The sequence below is a fragment of the Hydractinia symbiolongicarpus genome, chromosome 3 (genome assembly GCF_029227915.1).
Source record: "Hydractinia symbiolongicarpus strain clone_291-10 chromosome 3, HSymV2.1, whole genome shotgun sequence".
NCBI classification, from domain to species: Eukaryota; Metazoa; Cnidaria; class Hydrozoa; order Anthoathecata; family Hydractiniidae; genus Hydractinia; species Hydractinia symbiolongicarpus.
In genome coordinates, this window is record NC_079877.1 from 29,468,968 (window position 1) to 29,486,065 (window position 17,098).

Consider the following 17,098-nt stretch of genomic DNA (forward strand, 5'->3'; position numbering starts at 1 on the left):
AAACAATTTACCTTTTTTATTAGATTATTTATTTTATACTTATATAATTTGCATATGCTATCTATTACCTCCAAAATGAGAATATATATACCAAGCTTGTAAAAATTGGTACAGACTGACATTAGATTTTAAGATGTTATAATACCTTTCAAGCATTTCTCAATAAGGACATTTTCATTTGAGATACTGAAGTGCTACCTTTAGTGATACTGAAGTATTTCGATTTAATAAATTCTCAGTAAAGCAAACTTACAATTTTTGTGAAATATTTGAATAATCATATCATCTCATGTTGTTGCAAGCCATAAAATAACGAAAGTCCTAAATTTATAGAAACATTCATCCAATCAATTGTTCAATAGAAGATATCCATTTTCATTTAGGAGCTTGATGAAGAGTTGCAAAAAATAAAAGCTGACAAAGACAAGCAAACAAAAACTCTACGGAACATGAAAACAAAACTTGAGAGAGCAACACAAATGGAAGAAGTATGTGGACATAATTTTACATCAAAACACGGAAATTTGTATCAGATTTTTATTGTGTATTTCTTGACAATAATAAGGCAACATGCACTAATTTGTTAAGTGAACGTATTTTTCTTTCAGGAGCTTAAAAAGCAACTCAATATCATTGTTAGTGAAAGAGATGAAATTTCGAAGAAACTACAAAAGAAAAATCAGGTAATCAGGTATTTTATTAAGAGTATGTTGTTGTTGACTAAAACTCATAACCTGTCACATATGTTTATTTTTTTATTTTACAATGAAAAATTAATTACACTTGTATAGGTATGAGTGTAGCTTTTAAATTGTGATAGCCTTACCATGTAGACCTAAAATTGTTCTCTTTAAGAAGTAAAAACAACATTTTGACAACGATTCGGGTATTCAGTACACTCATTATTAATCTTCTGTATTGTACTACTAATTTACAGCGTAATATATATGTTAATAAGTTTCCATACATTTAATATAAAACGCTGATCTAATATTAATATATTCAATACTGAAATATTACGTTGAATGAGAAGACTCTTTTTGACTTCAAGTGCAAAACAGATACTTAAGTGAGCAAGAATGTTGAAATCGTTTAGAGACTGAACGTGGTTGTTCATTGTTTAAGATGGTCCTTTATAGCCGATTGTGATGACAACAACTCATCTTAATTTTAAGATGTCTCAATGTTTCACCTATATAGGTGCCATTGCAATAACACATTACCCTCAGCCTTTGTATTGCTTTGTTAACAATTTTTTAACAAGAATTATTTTCTTACAGCAAAAAACTAGGGGAAAAGGCAAGTCACCAAGAGAAGATGAACTCGAAAAAGAGGTTCTTGCTAAAGTTGATCTTGTAAAGGTATATGGTGAAGTTATGTCATTTAGTAAAAACTTCTTCAACATTGTTATTTGTGTTAACACCTGAATTACTGCCCTTTATGCATGCATCAAGTGTTATTTTAAATTACGAATTCTTTTGCTAAATGTATATAGTTTAAAAGAGAGAAACATGTCTTACTAAATATTATGACATTTTGGCCTAAACTAACATTGATTTAGCATGATTTGCAGAAAACATATGGATTCCAAGCAAATCAGCAAATTTCCTTTTTTGTTTTGTTTTTTATTACCATGTTTTCTTTAGGAGCTGGAAAATCAGTTATCTGTACTGGAGAGTGAAAATTCTGAATTTCAAAAAAGTAATGATATATTTCGAGAAAACAACACTGAGATCCATGAACGATACGAGGTAAAAGTAACACTCAAAACACTTTCAGTAGGTGCTATAACCAGATACAGAAACGTATATGATATTGTTAATTGACTTAAATAATAAAGTTTGCCTTACGAGAGCACTTCAGTTAGAGTGACAAAAAGGAGGTTGGACTTCAAAGTTCGAGGCAGAATATAATAATGTTGATAGTGTTCAGATGCTATGTTAAAATTTGAATTTTTTTGTAATTGTATTAGAATCTACTACTACCATTAGTGTATTCAAAATTGTGTTCTGTAAAGTAATTAAGATAGGATTTTGGTTTTTTTTTAGCCGTGATTTTTATCTTTGTGAAAATTGTTTATAGGTGTTTAGTAATTTCCATCTTTTTTTATAGAATGTTAAAAAAGATTTTGAAAGTTTAAGCTTTGAAATTGATGAGTTGACAGTTTGGAAAAATAACCAGATTGAAGAAAAAGAAAAAATGAATCTTGAAAACGAAAACTTAATAGAAAAATGCAAAGTAATTATAATTATCTTTTAACTAACAATTTGTCTTAGTATTAATTGCTGTTAGTTTAAATGTACTAACGCTTAATGTGCTAAGAACTATAAGGGTGTAAAATTTGGAGTCAAATTTGGAATCATTCATAAACTCTTTTTTCCTGCTTAAATCATTGTAATAAGCGTAAAAGAGATGCTACCCAAAAGCATCTTTTTTCCAAGAGTTTATATTAACTCCTTGTGATACATACATTCTAGTAGAGAAGAAGTAAAGAAGTTACCTCCATCTTTTTTGTTTAGAAACTTGAAGAAGATTTGCATTCATTGCAAATTGAAAAAGAAAATATAGTTTCGCAACATTCAGTCCTTGATGCAGATCTGAAATCTATGAAAGAGGTTTAGTGACTTTTTTTTTGCTTTGTCTGTCAGACTTGAAAATTGACCTTGTTTCTTAGTCCCTTGCTGTTTTTTTTTTCTTTGTAAGGATTATCCAGCATATGAAAACAACAAAATATGTTTTAAAAGTTTTTATGAAACTTTTTAAATACAATGTTTTACGTCCTATATCAAGAACATACCTGACTTTTAAACAATTCATTTACATATGTTAAATACATTTTAAACACTCTTAAAAGAGTTATTTCTCCTTCTATTTTTCTTTCCTTCAAGATAAAATTGTACTTCATTTTTATAATGAAAAATCAAATGTTTTGTAGAAATTAAAGAAAAGTACAGATCACACAGCACAAGAAAAAGAAAAACTTCAAGTAAAAATAAGACAACATGAAGACGAGAAGAAAAAATTGTCAAAATTAAAGGTTTGTTTTTGTAATTAAAATTGGTGAAGTAATTTTGTTGGGTTTTATGGAGTAAATTTGGTAAAAAAAATACCATCTGTTGTGTTTAGACTTCTTTACCTTTGTTCTAAGTAAAACCAGAGAGGGTGGTAATATTGCCTGTTTCTTTTTTTGTATGTGTTTCATATAAATATTATGTCTTAAGGTAGCCCTTTTTTCAATTCTTTTTTTAAAGGATAAGCTAGTATTTGTTACAGCAGAAAATTATCCACACCTATTTTTCAGTTCTATCTATCTGCAAAATAACAAAATTAGTGACAAATTTGATTAAATGTTGTAGAATAAGAGGGCAGCAGCACATCAAAAATCATCGCCATCAAAAACTTTGAAGACTGTCGATAAAAGTACACAGAATACAGACGAATCAGAGGTATTGCTATGTTTCATTAGCTAAAGTAACCCCACATTTTTAAAGTACTCCTGGCAGAGATTTTCGCTAAGATTCTGTTTTTAACCCTTTTTTTAACATACATGGTTCTACTGTTGATTATAGAATTACAATTTTACTCCACTTGCATGTGCTTTTATTGTTATCCTTATGTAATATTATTCTGAACCAACTGATGACGTAATCACCTTTCCCAAATGATTTTAGTTTCTGAAATAAACACAGCATATTCCAATACAAGTATTTGCTCCTTTTTAAAAAGTAGCCCTGGTAGTCTAATGGTACAACAAGTTGCTACACATTGAAAAACAAAATTTTGTGTCTAAAATTAGTTTGTAAGCAGCTAACTATGTCAGATTGTACATTTTTCAAACATCCTCAGCTTAGACTTTTTAGTGGTGTGGTAAAATACGTGTTTTAATAAGGGTTGGGGTGAGGGTTTGTTACCAAAGGTGCCTAGTTTTAGAATTTTTAGGTTTGTTTTACTTTTTCTTTGATTTGACTGTTTAATAATTTAAAGTAAAAAATTTACATAACCTTCCCTAAACTAAGCTTCATAATGTTAGGTATAATTTTGTTCTACACAAAACTTTGTACCTCTTTTTTATTTCTACATGTATTCGTTATTGTTGTGTTTATTTGTGCAGCATGAAATAACAACATAAATTGCATCTTTGTGTTATGTAAACATTGTTCTTAGAAACAAGCATAAAAACAAACAGTTAGAAATACTTTACTTGAACATATAAAAACACTTTTTTTGCTATAAAAGTCATGTTAAGTTTTTGTTATTCTTGTCATAATGCTTATATTATAAGCTAAGATATATCATTACTACCTCAGAGACTTCATTATTTATTAAGGACATCAGAATAAAATATTTTGTTAGAAAACTCATCAAAGTTTAAGTAAACAGAGCTGGAGATTAAAAGACGAGGGTTTTTATTATTTTCTAAAACAAACAAAAAAATGATAATCTCAAGTGAATTTTTTTTTATAAGATAAGATGAGCTTACATGAAAAAACATGTTATTGTGATGTATTTTGTGTGACATTTTTTTATATGAATTTCCACAGCTCCACATGGCATACTTTCTACCATCTTTGTTTACGTTTTAGTGGCATGAAGTTTTATTGCTTATTATATTAATGAGGTAATTTAAAGTTAATGGCAGTAGGAACATGTGGTAATAGTTAGTGAATTGATAAAAATGTGTGATTGAGTTGTCATAGAAACTTTTTGTTACACATCCTCTTTTTGAGTAAAAATATGTTTTGTGTAATAAAGAATGCTGTTTGAAGTTTATTAACATTATTACACGTCAGTAGTTGCAAAATAAAAGTTGCTGACAATATGTTTCGAAAAAGGCCTCCAGTGAGTTTGGTTATTTATTTTATTTTATGTTCATTGTTCACAAGAATTCTCCTTGTTTAAGTTTTATGTGAGAAATGTTTTGTTTTTGTGTGTGTAAAAATAATAATAATAATAATAATACATTTGGGAATATGTTATGCTGGGAGTAATCACAGTTTGAAAAACAATCACCCTTTTGAGGTGTTATGTTTACAACTATATAATATTTTAATGTATATATATGCGCTAGTATTGTTATTATTACATTTTCAGTTATAGTTTTATCTTCTTGTTGGTAAATTTCAAGTTTACAGTGTTCAAATTTCCAAATTCTTTAATTTGATTCAGGAAACCAAGGCTACAATATTGAAATTAGAAGCACGTGTTGATGAATTGTTGAATCAGCTGCAGTTGTTAAATGAAGAAAAACATGTAAGTTTGGAAGATGCTTTCGTTTGGTTTTACATACTACCACAGGATTTAAATATTCCTGACCTAGTCACTCTAAACTACAAAATCTGATGGTCTGTGTTTTGTTTAGAACCAGGAAATAGAACTGGAAGAGCTTTTCACATCACATGATGACTTGCAAAATAAATATGATTTCGAGTGTCAGGAAAGAGAGGTTTGTGTATAACAACTTTTTTCTTTATCTTAAATTTTTTTTTGTCAGTTTCTAACACCAGTCACAAACAATCATTTACATTCTTTCAAGGCAACTTCAATGTCAGTCTTTTGTCACAGAAATTCTTACTTGCACATCCATTCTTTCATTATTTCCTAATAGTGTTAGTTACATGTTTTTTAAAAAAATTAATGTGTTACAACCAATGTATATTTTTATCTTAGCGAATGGAGAATGAAGTACATTGCCTTGAAGAAAAGGTAGCAAAACTTGAAAGTGATACAAAAGATGGAAAAGAAACGGTATAACTCCTATTTTTAATAGCACTTTTGCACATTTTTTTTACTTATAAAAAACGTGTGAACATGTTAGCATTGTTTTTTTGTTAATTTCAATGTTAAAAACAGAAAATAAATTTCGCATGTTGTTAAGCTAAATTGTTTTAGGTCTGAATCCTTAAAACGTGAACCTAGCTATAATCAGCAAACCCTTTTTCAGCTTTTATATTTTTTTGTTCTGTGCAGGGCTCTGATGATCTAAATCTTCAAATTACACATCTTGAGGAAACTGTAGGTGAATTACGAAAACAGAGCAATCACTATAAGCAAGAGGTCGAGGTGAAAGAGCAGTATATTGTTCAGTTGCGGAAGGAAATTGAAGAGCTACAACAAAAGCAAAACGAGGTAAATGCGGCCAACAATAAAGAAGTTGATAATATATACCATGAGTTTGAACATTTGGATAAAGAGTTATCTGCGTCAAAAAAAGAATTGGAAGTGTTGCATCAAGAAAAGGAGAATTCTACCGCTGTATTGCTGAATATGGAGAGTGAAAAAAAGAAACTAGTTGAAACTTTGTCAATAACTTCACAAAAACTTCTGGAGGTAAAAAAGTCTTTCGACCTACAAACTCAAGAGATTGTTCTATTAAAAAAAACCATTGAAAATCTGAATGATAAAGAAGAGACGCAAGTAGATTCCAGTGACTCTCAAAAGGAATTATTAAGGTCTGAAGTGAAAGAACTAACTGAGAAACTTCAATTGTACAATGAACTAGTCAGTAAAAACAAAGCACAGTGTGATGAAATAAAAAGCTTACAAATGGACTTACAATATTACGATAGTGAGTACAAAAAAGTGTCAACTGATAACACACATCTTAAAGAAAGTTTTGAACGTATCATATCACTGAAGACTGAACTGCAGACGAAACTTAGTGAATTAAACGTAAAATTTCGTGCAAACGAAGAAGAGAATTCTCTAAATAAAACAATTTTAAAAAAAGTAATGGAGAAAGTTCAATGCAATGATATTTTAGACTTGGAAAATTGTATTGATACTTTGCAACAGAAAGGTGATGTGTTTACGACTAAGGAGTACGAAAGCCTTAAGCAAGAATTAGAAGCAATCCAGTCAGAGAAAAATACTTTGATTGCAACATTAAAAGAAGCAGAAGAAGGTATTCATAAACAAAATGAATTGATTAAAGAAAAAGAAGTAGTTTTTGAACAAGTGCACAATGATTTTTTATCTCTGCGTAGCGAATTTGATGTGTTAAATAAGCAGAAGGTTGAATTTGAACAAAATGTTGTCTCCACACAGGAACTTTTAACTCAAAAAAATATTGTTATTGAAGAATTAAAAACAAACATTGCAAATCTGGAAGAAGACATGGAGAAGTCGTCAGTGGTGAACAATAAATTGCAAACCTTACATGAAGAAATAAAGTACAAGGATATTCTCATTTCAGATCTTACTGCAGAAGTTAATGAACTGGGTAATGAAAAAGTAAAGGTGAAGGAAAGTAAAAATCTTTCCACCAGTTGCTTATCTAGTTATACACAAACTGAACAAGAAATTTTAAATCTTGATTCTAATTTCACTCAGACTGATGCCGTTATTTCAAGCGATAATGCTGATGATAAATTGACAGAAGAAAAAACAGAGAAAATGAGTCACCTTCAAAAGGAGGTCAAAAATTTGAAACAGATCATCAAAGATATACAAGTGGATTCTGTCAATATGAAAACGTCTGAGGAGAATTACTTAAATGAGTTGCGCGAGAAGCAAGCTATCATAGACAGAATGAATATGGAAGTTGAGTCACTACAACTCTCTATTACTGAAAACGTGCAGAAAGTGAATGAGAGTGACATGCATACCGAACAGATTCAGATGGAATTAGCTAAAAGAAGCGCTAAATACGATGATTTAGTTAAAACTTTGTCTTTTGCACAAGATGCTGTCAAAGAGTTAGAAGATTCTTTGACTGAAAAAGATGAAGTGATAAAGAAGAACGCTAGAGAGTTTGTTGAAAGTGATAATAAAATGAAAGAAGAGCTGTTGGAAATGTCTGAAAATCTATCACTCATGGAAACTGAAAACAAAGGTTTAACAGATGAATTAAATCGTAGAGAAGCCCAATGTAGTCACTTTGAAGCTCTTGTTGAAGAGAAGCAGCAGTTAGTACAGTCGTTGAAAGAGTCGCTTAATCAGCAAAATGATGGTAATGACGGTAAGGTCATTGCAGAATTTGAACAATATAAAATTAGCTATCAAAAGTTAGAGGATGAATTGCAGTCGGCCTTAAACAGAATTGAGGAATTGGAACAGAAATTAAAGGAAAGATATGAAACAACAGAACAACTTGAATTGCTTGTGAAGGAGAAAGGAGAAAAAGGAAACAAATTTCGAAATGTGGCGATAAAAGCTAAAAAAGAGCTGGAAGGTCTACGTACGCAGTATGAAGTTGAGAAGCGAACTTTGGAAGAACAAGTTAAATTGTTGTTGGAAGAAGGAAAAACAATGAAAAACGAGCTTGTGCAGCAAAAAACTGAATGTGGGAAACACGAAGAAGAGTTTGAAGTGAGTTCATTTTTACAATACAATAATACTATATGCATGATACAATAATACTATATGCATGTGCGATCTTTATTTTTTTATTTTTGTGTTAACTCTTAAAAATTCATGCTCCATTATTTCAATGATTAAAAAGGTTAAATACGATAGTATAAAGAACAGGAGATTATACCATAAGGAAGATAGGGTTTACAAAGGTTTTTGTGTTTGTAATAGCATTTTACCATACCTCAGATGCCATCATTTTTGTATATTGATCACACGCGATAGCGACTTATGAATTAGTGTCTGTCCATCCGTTGTATGTCACATCAGGATTTGTTCATTAGATTTTTTCCAATATTATGCACAAAGTTACTTATCAACAAATGTTAAAAAGTGACATTTTTAGATTTTTGGTTGTTTTTTTTTTTTTTTATGCTCATTTTTAACATTCACGTGGGACCTTTAAGATGTAAACTTGTTCTATACAGCACTTTGAAGCAGCTATGCGGTGTTGCAAAAATTATATAAATCTAAATTATTGAATTATTTAATAACCTACCTAACTCAGACCAGAGCAGGAACACTAAAAAATATTTTTGATACTTTGACAATTAGAGCTATCCCACTACACATTTTGACATTTTACATTTGTGTTACTTTATTTGTAAGTTTTTAGTGCATAAAATAGGCTGACTTTGTGGGTGAATTGAGAATGTCAAGATAATGTCAAAATTAGTCTGATCAGTAAATATTTAGGCATTCAACAAATTTCTTTATAAAGCAATTTGTTACTTTTCCATATGTAGTCAAAAGTGGATTAAATTTTTTAGATTAAAAAAATGAGCCTTGTGAACTACATAGGAATATCATCTGTTAAATTTGTTTTTGGTCTCTTCTTTCTTATATCATATTATCTCAAGTTGTTTTCTTTATCGCCAGAACTCTAGAACACGACTAACTACATGCACAGGCCTCCAAAGGTTGTAATATGACCTGTAATTTTTTTTCTTTCTTCTTTCAGGAAATGCAGAATGAGATCAAATCCCTGCAACAGCAAATCAGTGTTGAAAAGGAGAAAACGTTAAAGGTTGATCAAGAGAAGGATGTTTTGAATATTAAACTCGAGCAGATGGCAGTTAGTTTCAGTGCCAATGAAAATAAAATTGAAAATCTGACTTTGGAGATTGCTGAAAATGATGTCGAAAAAGGAAAATTAGAGTCAGCTATGACGGAAATGGAAGAAAAATTAAAGAAGAGCGAAGAAATGCTGAAATTGAAAAATGAAGAGCTCGATAAGCTAAAAACAGAGTATGAAACCCTCCAAAAGAATCTTGGGCATGCTGAAAAGGTATTTTATACTTTTATGTTTTTTGAAACCTTAGTGATATTAACCTTTATGATGATTCTATAGTAGTATGTAGTAGCTGTGATTGTTTTGTTTTTATTTGCTTCATTTATATACTAACCAATTAGATTCATATTTACAGATTAAGTTGATTATCTAGAAGAGTAAGCTACAATATTTGTTTATCTAAAAACTAAGTGGGAATATGTATTTTGAGTGCAATCTCTGAATATTGTGTTACACTCAGATATACGTCTACGCTTCTAAAGCTTAACCGCTATATTTAAACGTCTTTGCAACAAAATTTAGCTTCCCATGCATGCATGCACCCTAACTATTGATTTTGTGTTGTAACAATCAAAGGCTAAATAAATTATATATTTTGTAGGAAACACAACAGATGAATGTGATGAATCTTGAAATAAAAGATTACTTGCGCACTATTGACAATTTGCAAGCAAAATCTCAAGAGAAGGAAAAATTATTAAATGAATCACAAGAAATTATATCTAACTTAAAAGAACAGCAAAATAATTTAACCACTGAACTTGGTAAGGCTGGGATTTTGAGTTTTACGTTGCATCTTAAAAACTTTCCGCAATTTGGGATAACATGCAGTTCTGCCACAGAACTGAAACTCTGAAAGCTGTGATCTTTAAAAATTATGAAAACCTGTGATTTTCGAGTTCTGTGCTCTTGGTCAAGGTTGCAGATGTCGCAAGCTCGCTTTGAACTTTTGATCTCAGGGTTTGTATTTCACCTGTCAGTAACCGTTTAAAATTGTCTTTGACAGTCCTGAAAATTTCTATGTACACTCAATCTTTCACGATAATATTAGTCTTCTTTTAGTATTTTAGTCGAATCATTTATTTCATCTGGTCGTGTGAATGTAACACTGTCATTATACAATACTTTTTGTTGTCTAGACTTATTGAAAAAAGTCCGAAATGATCAAGAAGAGCGCAATCGTAAATTGAAACAATTCATAGTAAAATTGAAAAAAGAAGTTGCTGATGGAAAAATGGAAAACGCATCAAAAGGGAAGGAACAAGCTGAGTTACTTTGTACAACAGAAGCGTTGAAACACAATATTGACGAACTTAAGTTGGAGGTATCCAATTTGTTAAAAGAAAAGAACGTTCTGACGGAACAGGTGTGTTTCTTTAACCGTTTTGAGTAAGAATGTGTGTTACTCTCTAGCTTTCTTTTGCAATGTTTGATAGTGTCAAGAAGTAAAAAGGGTTTATGTTAAATCTATTTGGAATTTCAAACTGTCACTATTTCTTGCTAAACTTGTGTAGTGGTAGCACTTTTAGCTTTTGATTGTAAAGTTGCAGTTTTGAATCCCCACCCAAGCGCGCTTTGTCGACTCTTTTTCCTGACTGCAGTTCGTCATATAATCAAAATTGCAGATGGTGTACCCACCCCAGCACTTTAAATGCAGATTTGTCAGCCTTTTTACTAAGTGCAAGCATTCTAGAGCATGCTGTACAATTCTCTATGAAGCAATGTAACATAGTTTTAATGTATATGAAGTGAGGGGTGGTGGTCTTATTATTATTCAGCTATTTTATTGCTCGGCTGAAAATAACTCCACGTCTTCCCGCGGAGATAACGCAGAATGGAATGTGGTTGCTTAGCAACATTGGGTGTGGTATATCGAGCCTATTACTTTTTTAATTCCCATGTTGTGTAATACCTATGTCTTGTTTACTAGCTCAAGTCTGCGCACGAGTCACACGAAAAAATGCGCCAAACTTTGGAGGTTAAATTTGCACGTGTAAACAGTGACTTATCATCTTCGCAAAGAGTGTACAAAGAGCTTCAGGAGGAATATGAAAATTATAAAGTTCGCGCACACAATGTTCTGAAACAACAAAAATCGTTAAAGGTCGATTCTGAAAAAGAGATTGATAATATTGAAAGGTGAGTTTTTCGTCCTTTTTTCGAATCCTTTTTCTTTATGGAAAGTAGTTGAGCTCTTCTCGCCCAATTTTGTTTTTGTTGCTCAATGAAACAGCTAAAAATTTGTTAAAATAACTTTAAACTAAATAACTTTTCGTAAAGTTTCTTTTACTTGTTAATTGGTAAATTTATTTGTCGTTTGAATGCAAAATAGTCATGGGAAAAAGCTGGGTAAACAAAAAGAGAACACAGTTCTTCTCTAAAACTACAAGTGTCCATACTTGTATTTCCTCCACCTAATTATTTAGTTTTACTCGTTTGGGGAATTTTTTCACCATTTTTTAACGACTTATCTGTATAATAACAACTGTTTCAGTAATTCAGTATGTTGACTGGCGAACCTGCAGAAATTTTATTTACAGGTTAACTAATTGTTGTTATTAACGCCTGTATTTTGTCCCTGCGCGAGACCGAAGTCGTGTTAAAGAACACACGACACTTTTATGCAATATTTACTGATCATACTGACCCGCGTAGGAAAAATCAGAATTTTTTTAAGCACGAAATTTCCCCGTATATTTTAGAGCACGTTTGGAGGACATGGCAGAACAGCTAAAGTTAAAGCTTCAAGAGACGGCTCAAAGGTTAAACGTGTTGCAAAGTGATCATGGGGAGCTGGAACTAGAATACGAACGTTTGCAAACGAGACATAAACAATTTGTTGAAGAGATTACAGAGAAAGAAACAGGCTGGAAACAAAGGTGGATAGTTGTATTTATTGATTTATTCATTAATTAAGCATCGTTCGCTAGATTATTTTCTCAAGAACATAAACAGGATCCTTCAAGTTCGTTCTGCAATTTGTGTTCCTCCTGCTAAATACTGTAAATCAGCCTGTTTTTATCGGTTAGAGCAAGTAAAATGTAGAGAATGTCTAGTTAAGATTTTTTGTGTATTTTCTCAGTTTTAAAATCAAATGTTTTACTTAGATTCGAACAATTCAAAATTGACAAGACGACCAAAATATTGGAATATGAGGACAAAATTAAATTGCTGACGAAAGAAAACGAAGCTCTTCTGCGATCTGCAAAAGTGAGTTTTATTTTTGTTTTAAAAGGATACTTTGAATTTTGTTTACCTTGATTCGTGTCTTGTTTACATTGTGACAGAAAACCTGGAAACTAAATTACTTTTAAACGTTTTAAAGGAAAACTCGGAAATGATGAAAGCCGATGAAGAAAATTACACAAAAGAGATTTCTTCACTTAAAGAAGAATTAAAAAAACTGCAAGAGCAAACAAGAAGTCATACTCCACCGCGGAGACTCGATCTCCAGAAACAAGATTCAGTCGAATCAAAGAGTGAAAGTCACATGTCACTTAGTTTTAAGTCCGTGTTGGAGAGACAAGAAGGAGAGGTAGGATTTTTTTTTTTGATGTAACTGTCGATGGGAATCAAACACTCGTCATAACAAATTGTCAGGAAATATTTGTTTATGACACAGACGAGTGGTTTTATTTCCGTATAACAACCAACCGTGCACAGGGTTTCTAGCAAATCAAAGGAATTCGGAGTATCAGGGAAAAGTTTAAAATTTTCTTCTTCTTTTTCAAAAAAGACTTGTATCATATTGTTTAGGTTTTAAAAATCACGGGGAAATGTGCTAGAAACCCTGATGCGAATGGTCAAATATTTGACGCTACTGTCAAATTCAAGCTATGTGCGTGTAGTTGCTTGGGCACAAGAATCAAATATATTTTGAATAATTTTATCCCCTGCTTCAGGCTAGCAAAAATAGTATTTCGTAACATCGCCACTATCTGGCTTGTGATTGGCCAGATCTGTACACAAATAGTATGATAAATAGCTGACAATTGAACAAAGTAGAGTTGTTACAATCTTTGCATAAGTATATGTGCCAAGTGTTACTTTGGTTGATTTCGTGTGTCGGTTACACGGCATGCATAACAAAATGCGAATTTATACGAAAAATCAGTAAACATTCGTGTTAAATAATAATTTAAATTTTCACATTGCCAACCAGGACTTTGTTTTCTGACATTAGAACATGCTAATTTAGAGAAACTAAAGGCGCTTTAGCTTTTAGTGAGATTTGAACCTAGGTTTCGTCTTGAGAGGTTTAACAACGACAATTTTACTTTTGTATACGTGTTTATTTTTGCAGGGAATGGATCAAAAGGAACTTGAATTAATCGATACATTAAGTCAGCGTGTAAGTATTGTTTGTTGTTTTTGGTCTAACACTACGTAATATCGAGTGAAGAAATTCGAAATCAAGTGAAGAAACTCAAAATTGAGTAAAAAAAGTCAAAATTGAGTAAAGAAACTCCAAATAGAGTGAAAACACTCAAAAGTGAATAGGGACAGCCAAAATATTACTCTTCTGTCTCTATAAGGCAAGAGACTTGTAATGATATATATATGTAAATTAATAATCTGCAGAGGAAGTACCAGGGTAAGTGTGGGTAAAAGTTGGGTAAATGCTCTCCTTTTTACTCCAATGACATAATTGGTTTTTTTGTCTCTAAAGCTTTTTAAAAGAAGCCTATTAAGCTATTTTAACGTCACTTAACCATGCTATTTTGTTGTGTTCGTTCTTAGTCTCCTTCATCCGTTCCGCACACACCTTTATCACCATCAGCCTCATCTGTGTTGGAGAAGATCCTATCTCCTAGCGAACAGTACTTAGCATCTCCACAAAGTAAGTCTTTATTTGTATATTTCTGTTTGTTTATTTATTTACTAGTCGTAAACGCGTGGTAAATTCACCTGTCCCTCCATCGCTATCTCGTGTATTGTTTGCCTGGTGGCATAAAGTAATTGAATTACTCTGCGGGGGTGCGAAATAAAGCTAATTTTGAAAACACGGCACACGGCACGGCCATTATTGGAGTAGAGAATTATGGACTTTTTTATTTTTTTAACTTGTTCTCTTGTTTGCAAGAATCTTTTCTTGCATATCATACAAGCGTCCTAAACATTGATATTTTTGCAGCAACCTAACCATAATCTGTTTTCAATATTCAGCTCCAGGTACAATGAGAGAAGAATTGTTTACTCTAAGATCATCTTTATCAACATCGCTAAAGAAAAACGAACATTTAACCGCAGTAAGTCGTTTAAATAGGTCGTATTTGGATTGTTTTGATAATATTTGGTGTGAAAGGAATTGAGAACGAAGTACCGTACTAAATGTGCAATTAAATACCATTTCAAAACTAACACTTTTATCTTAGGTGTAAGCAATAGGTAATAGAATCTGCTGCACGTGCTTGACATCTTACGAATTTTTTAGCTTTTACGGGACTGCGAGGCAAATGCAAGTAGACTGGATGAGCAAGCTAAAGTCTTAAAAGACGAAATAAGAAGGTGATCATTTTTGTCTGCGCAAGGAGTGTGTGTTAATTAGAAGGCAAAGCAGAAATTTTCCTTTGCTTCTAAGAAATATTTAATTTCTCTCTTCTTACGCTTTCCCGCACTAACTATACAATCGTTTTCTCATTTCAAAATTTATTTTACTTTGTTTAGACTTGAACGTAATGAACAGCGTGAGCAAGCACTCTCGAATTTGGAATACTTAAAGAATGTAATTATTAAAGTAGGTTAAATTTTGTTTCAGTTTACTGAGCCAACACCGGTTTGACATATTGCAAAACAGTGCTAAAGTTGGCAACTAAACATTATTCAGTGTGAATTACACGCATTATTTTATAGCTGTATTTTAATATCATTCACACGCAGCTTTTTTTATAAAGCATCACTTTTTTTGGCTGAGGCTGAGATTTGTGCGGATGTCTTTCTTATTTTTACAGGCTCATCTAATCTTACTTGTTACTTTTTTACTAATTAATTCAGAGAATCAGTTTTAAGCTTTTACTTTCTCCGACAGGCTACTGTACCAATTAAAATCAAAGTTTTGGTTGCGTATACATAAAATCGTTCATTTTTGTTTGTGTTTATTTTCAGTTCTTAAAAGTTGGAGTTGTAGAGCGACAACAGTTGATCCCGGTCATCTGCACCATGTTAAAATTGAGTAGCGAAGAAAAGATATTTATTACAGAGTTCGCCAAAGGTAGGAAGTTACATTGAATATTTTCATTAGACTTTTAAGGCATGGTTGTGTAGTTGGTATCCTATCCCAATCCGAGTCAGCGGCTAGGATTATGTTCAATTCTATTGCCTTAATGATACTACCTGTCGCGGGTAGATAATTTGTGGTTCGAAAATATATACATTTTGCGGGTATTGATATTCGCAAATGGCTGTTAGTAAAATATTTCAAAAAAACATTTTTTTAATAAAATGTTTAACACAAAATCGAATTCGATCTTAAGAATATTCCGCGGGTGCATAATTTCCCAAATTTGTGCAAAATATGGCGAAGATATGGCTTTTTTTCTGGTTAAATAAATTATGCTTTGATCTGCAAGAAACTATAACTTATTTGTTTTGTCTTTTTTAGGAGATGAAGCTGACACATCTGACGACAGTTCTTGGTCGAGTTATGTGTATCGCTGGACGTCACTATCGTGATTAGTTGACGGCGTCGTATTTTGAACCAAGTTATCGCCAAATGATTTGATCATCTTTAGTAAAACGGTGCCGTTCTTGAACATTATTAAGTTTTGTTGGTATCAGTGACTGTCGTAAATATGGCACATCAAAGAGGGTAAAGTCACACTATCAGTTGTCAATGGTTACCGTGACGACACTATGAATAACGCAAAAGTCGTGATGTTTTGTGAATATCGATACTAATCTTTCTGTCGGAAGACGTTAAAATTTATTTATTTATGTATTTATTGACAGGGATTTAGTATTTTTTTCACGACATTTTTTTGATAGAGTAGATCTTCTGTTATTTTACGAAAAAATTTTCTAGCAAATGCATAAAAAGGAAAATTTATAATTTTTCTAGTATGCCTTTTCTTTTAAAAACAATTTACTATCTGAACCGGACAAAATAATAAAGTTTAGTTTGGCACAGTGAGACAGGTTGGGGTAATTAAGACTAATATGGGTGATTACCTGTTTGAACACGGCTTTTTATTTCAAGAAGCTTTGCCACAAAGTAAAACATAATTCTTCTCTTTTTTGAAACTTATTTGTACCTGTCCACAAAAATTTTATCATCAGAATATTTTTCCGCTGTCAAGGAATAAAAAAAAATTGGAAATTTTGTTTTCTGTTTTGTTATTGCAGTAGACATCCAGCTTGTGTAGTATCGCTTCACCTTGAATCTTTTAATAGGAATCTGGTTCATAGGAAGCGTAATTCGAACCGGTATGAAGTTTCGTCTGGACTTAAAATACATTTTGTATAGATTTATAACAAATTTGTAATTGATAGTACAAGTTTTGGGAATGCAAAGTATACGCTCTAATTCTTCGTGAGTAAAAACTATAGAGACACAAAATAATGTATTTTTAGAGTATATTTTCTAAGCAAATTAAATTTAGAATAAAATTTAGTATTACACGTGTCTGGATGCGTTTTTTCTTACAACTTTAAAGCAGCGAGATCGGTGCCCAGTATAAA

At 31.7% G+C, this 17,098-nt stretch overlaps 1 protein-coding gene across 5 annotated transcripts in view; it reads left to right on the plus strand.

Annotated features, from left to right (window-relative positions):
• Window positions 1–17,042, plus strand: part of LOC130636726 (GRIP and coiled-coil domain-containing protein 2-like) — a 30,189-nt gene extending 13,147 nt beyond the window's left edge. For all 5 annotated transcript variants that reach the window (XM_057446549.1, XM_057446551.1, XM_057446552.1 and 2 more), the window contains 26 exons: window positions 384–488; window positions 609–683; window positions 1,281–1,361; window positions 1,647–1,751; window positions 2,113–2,238; window positions 2,520–2,615; window positions 2,936–3,037; window positions 3,357–3,446; window positions 5,167–5,250; window positions 5,360–5,443; window positions 5,668–5,745; window positions 5,968–8,307; window positions 9,311–9,637; window positions 10,023–10,185; window positions 10,561–10,787; window positions 11,352–11,560; window positions 12,124–12,300; window positions 12,529–12,631; window positions 12,747–12,956; window positions 13,725–13,772; window positions 14,162–14,261; window positions 14,588–14,670; window positions 14,856–14,929; window positions 15,089–15,158; window positions 15,527–15,632; window positions 16,023–17,042. In XM_057446549.1, coding sequence (XP_057302532.1) covers window positions 384–488; window positions 609–683; window positions 1,281–1,361; window positions 1,647–1,751; window positions 2,113–2,238; window positions 2,520–2,615; window positions 2,936–3,037; window positions 3,357–3,446; window positions 5,167–5,250; window positions 5,360–5,443; window positions 5,668–5,745; window positions 5,968–8,307; window positions 9,311–9,637; window positions 10,023–10,185; window positions 10,561–10,787; window positions 11,352–11,560; window positions 12,124–12,300; window positions 12,529–12,631; window positions 12,747–12,956; window positions 13,725–13,772; window positions 14,162–14,261; window positions 14,588–14,670; window positions 14,856–14,929; window positions 15,089–15,158; window positions 15,527–15,632; window positions 16,023–16,093 — 5,334 coding nt within the window. In that variant the 3' untranslated portion in view covers window positions 16,094–17,042. The remainder of the gene's footprint in view (window positions 1–383; window positions 489–608; window positions 684–1,280; window positions 1,362–1,646; window positions 1,752–2,112; window positions 2,239–2,519; window positions 2,616–2,935; window positions 3,038–3,356; window positions 3,447–5,166; window positions 5,251–5,359; window positions 5,444–5,667; window positions 5,746–5,967; window positions 8,308–9,310; window positions 9,638–10,022; window positions 10,186–10,560; window positions 10,788–11,351; window positions 11,561–12,123; window positions 12,301–12,528; window positions 12,632–12,746; window positions 12,957–13,724; window positions 13,773–14,161; window positions 14,262–14,587; window positions 14,671–14,855; window positions 14,930–15,088; window positions 15,159–15,526; window positions 15,633–16,022) is intronic.
• The last annotated feature ends 56 nt before the right edge of the window (window positions 17,043–17,098 follow it).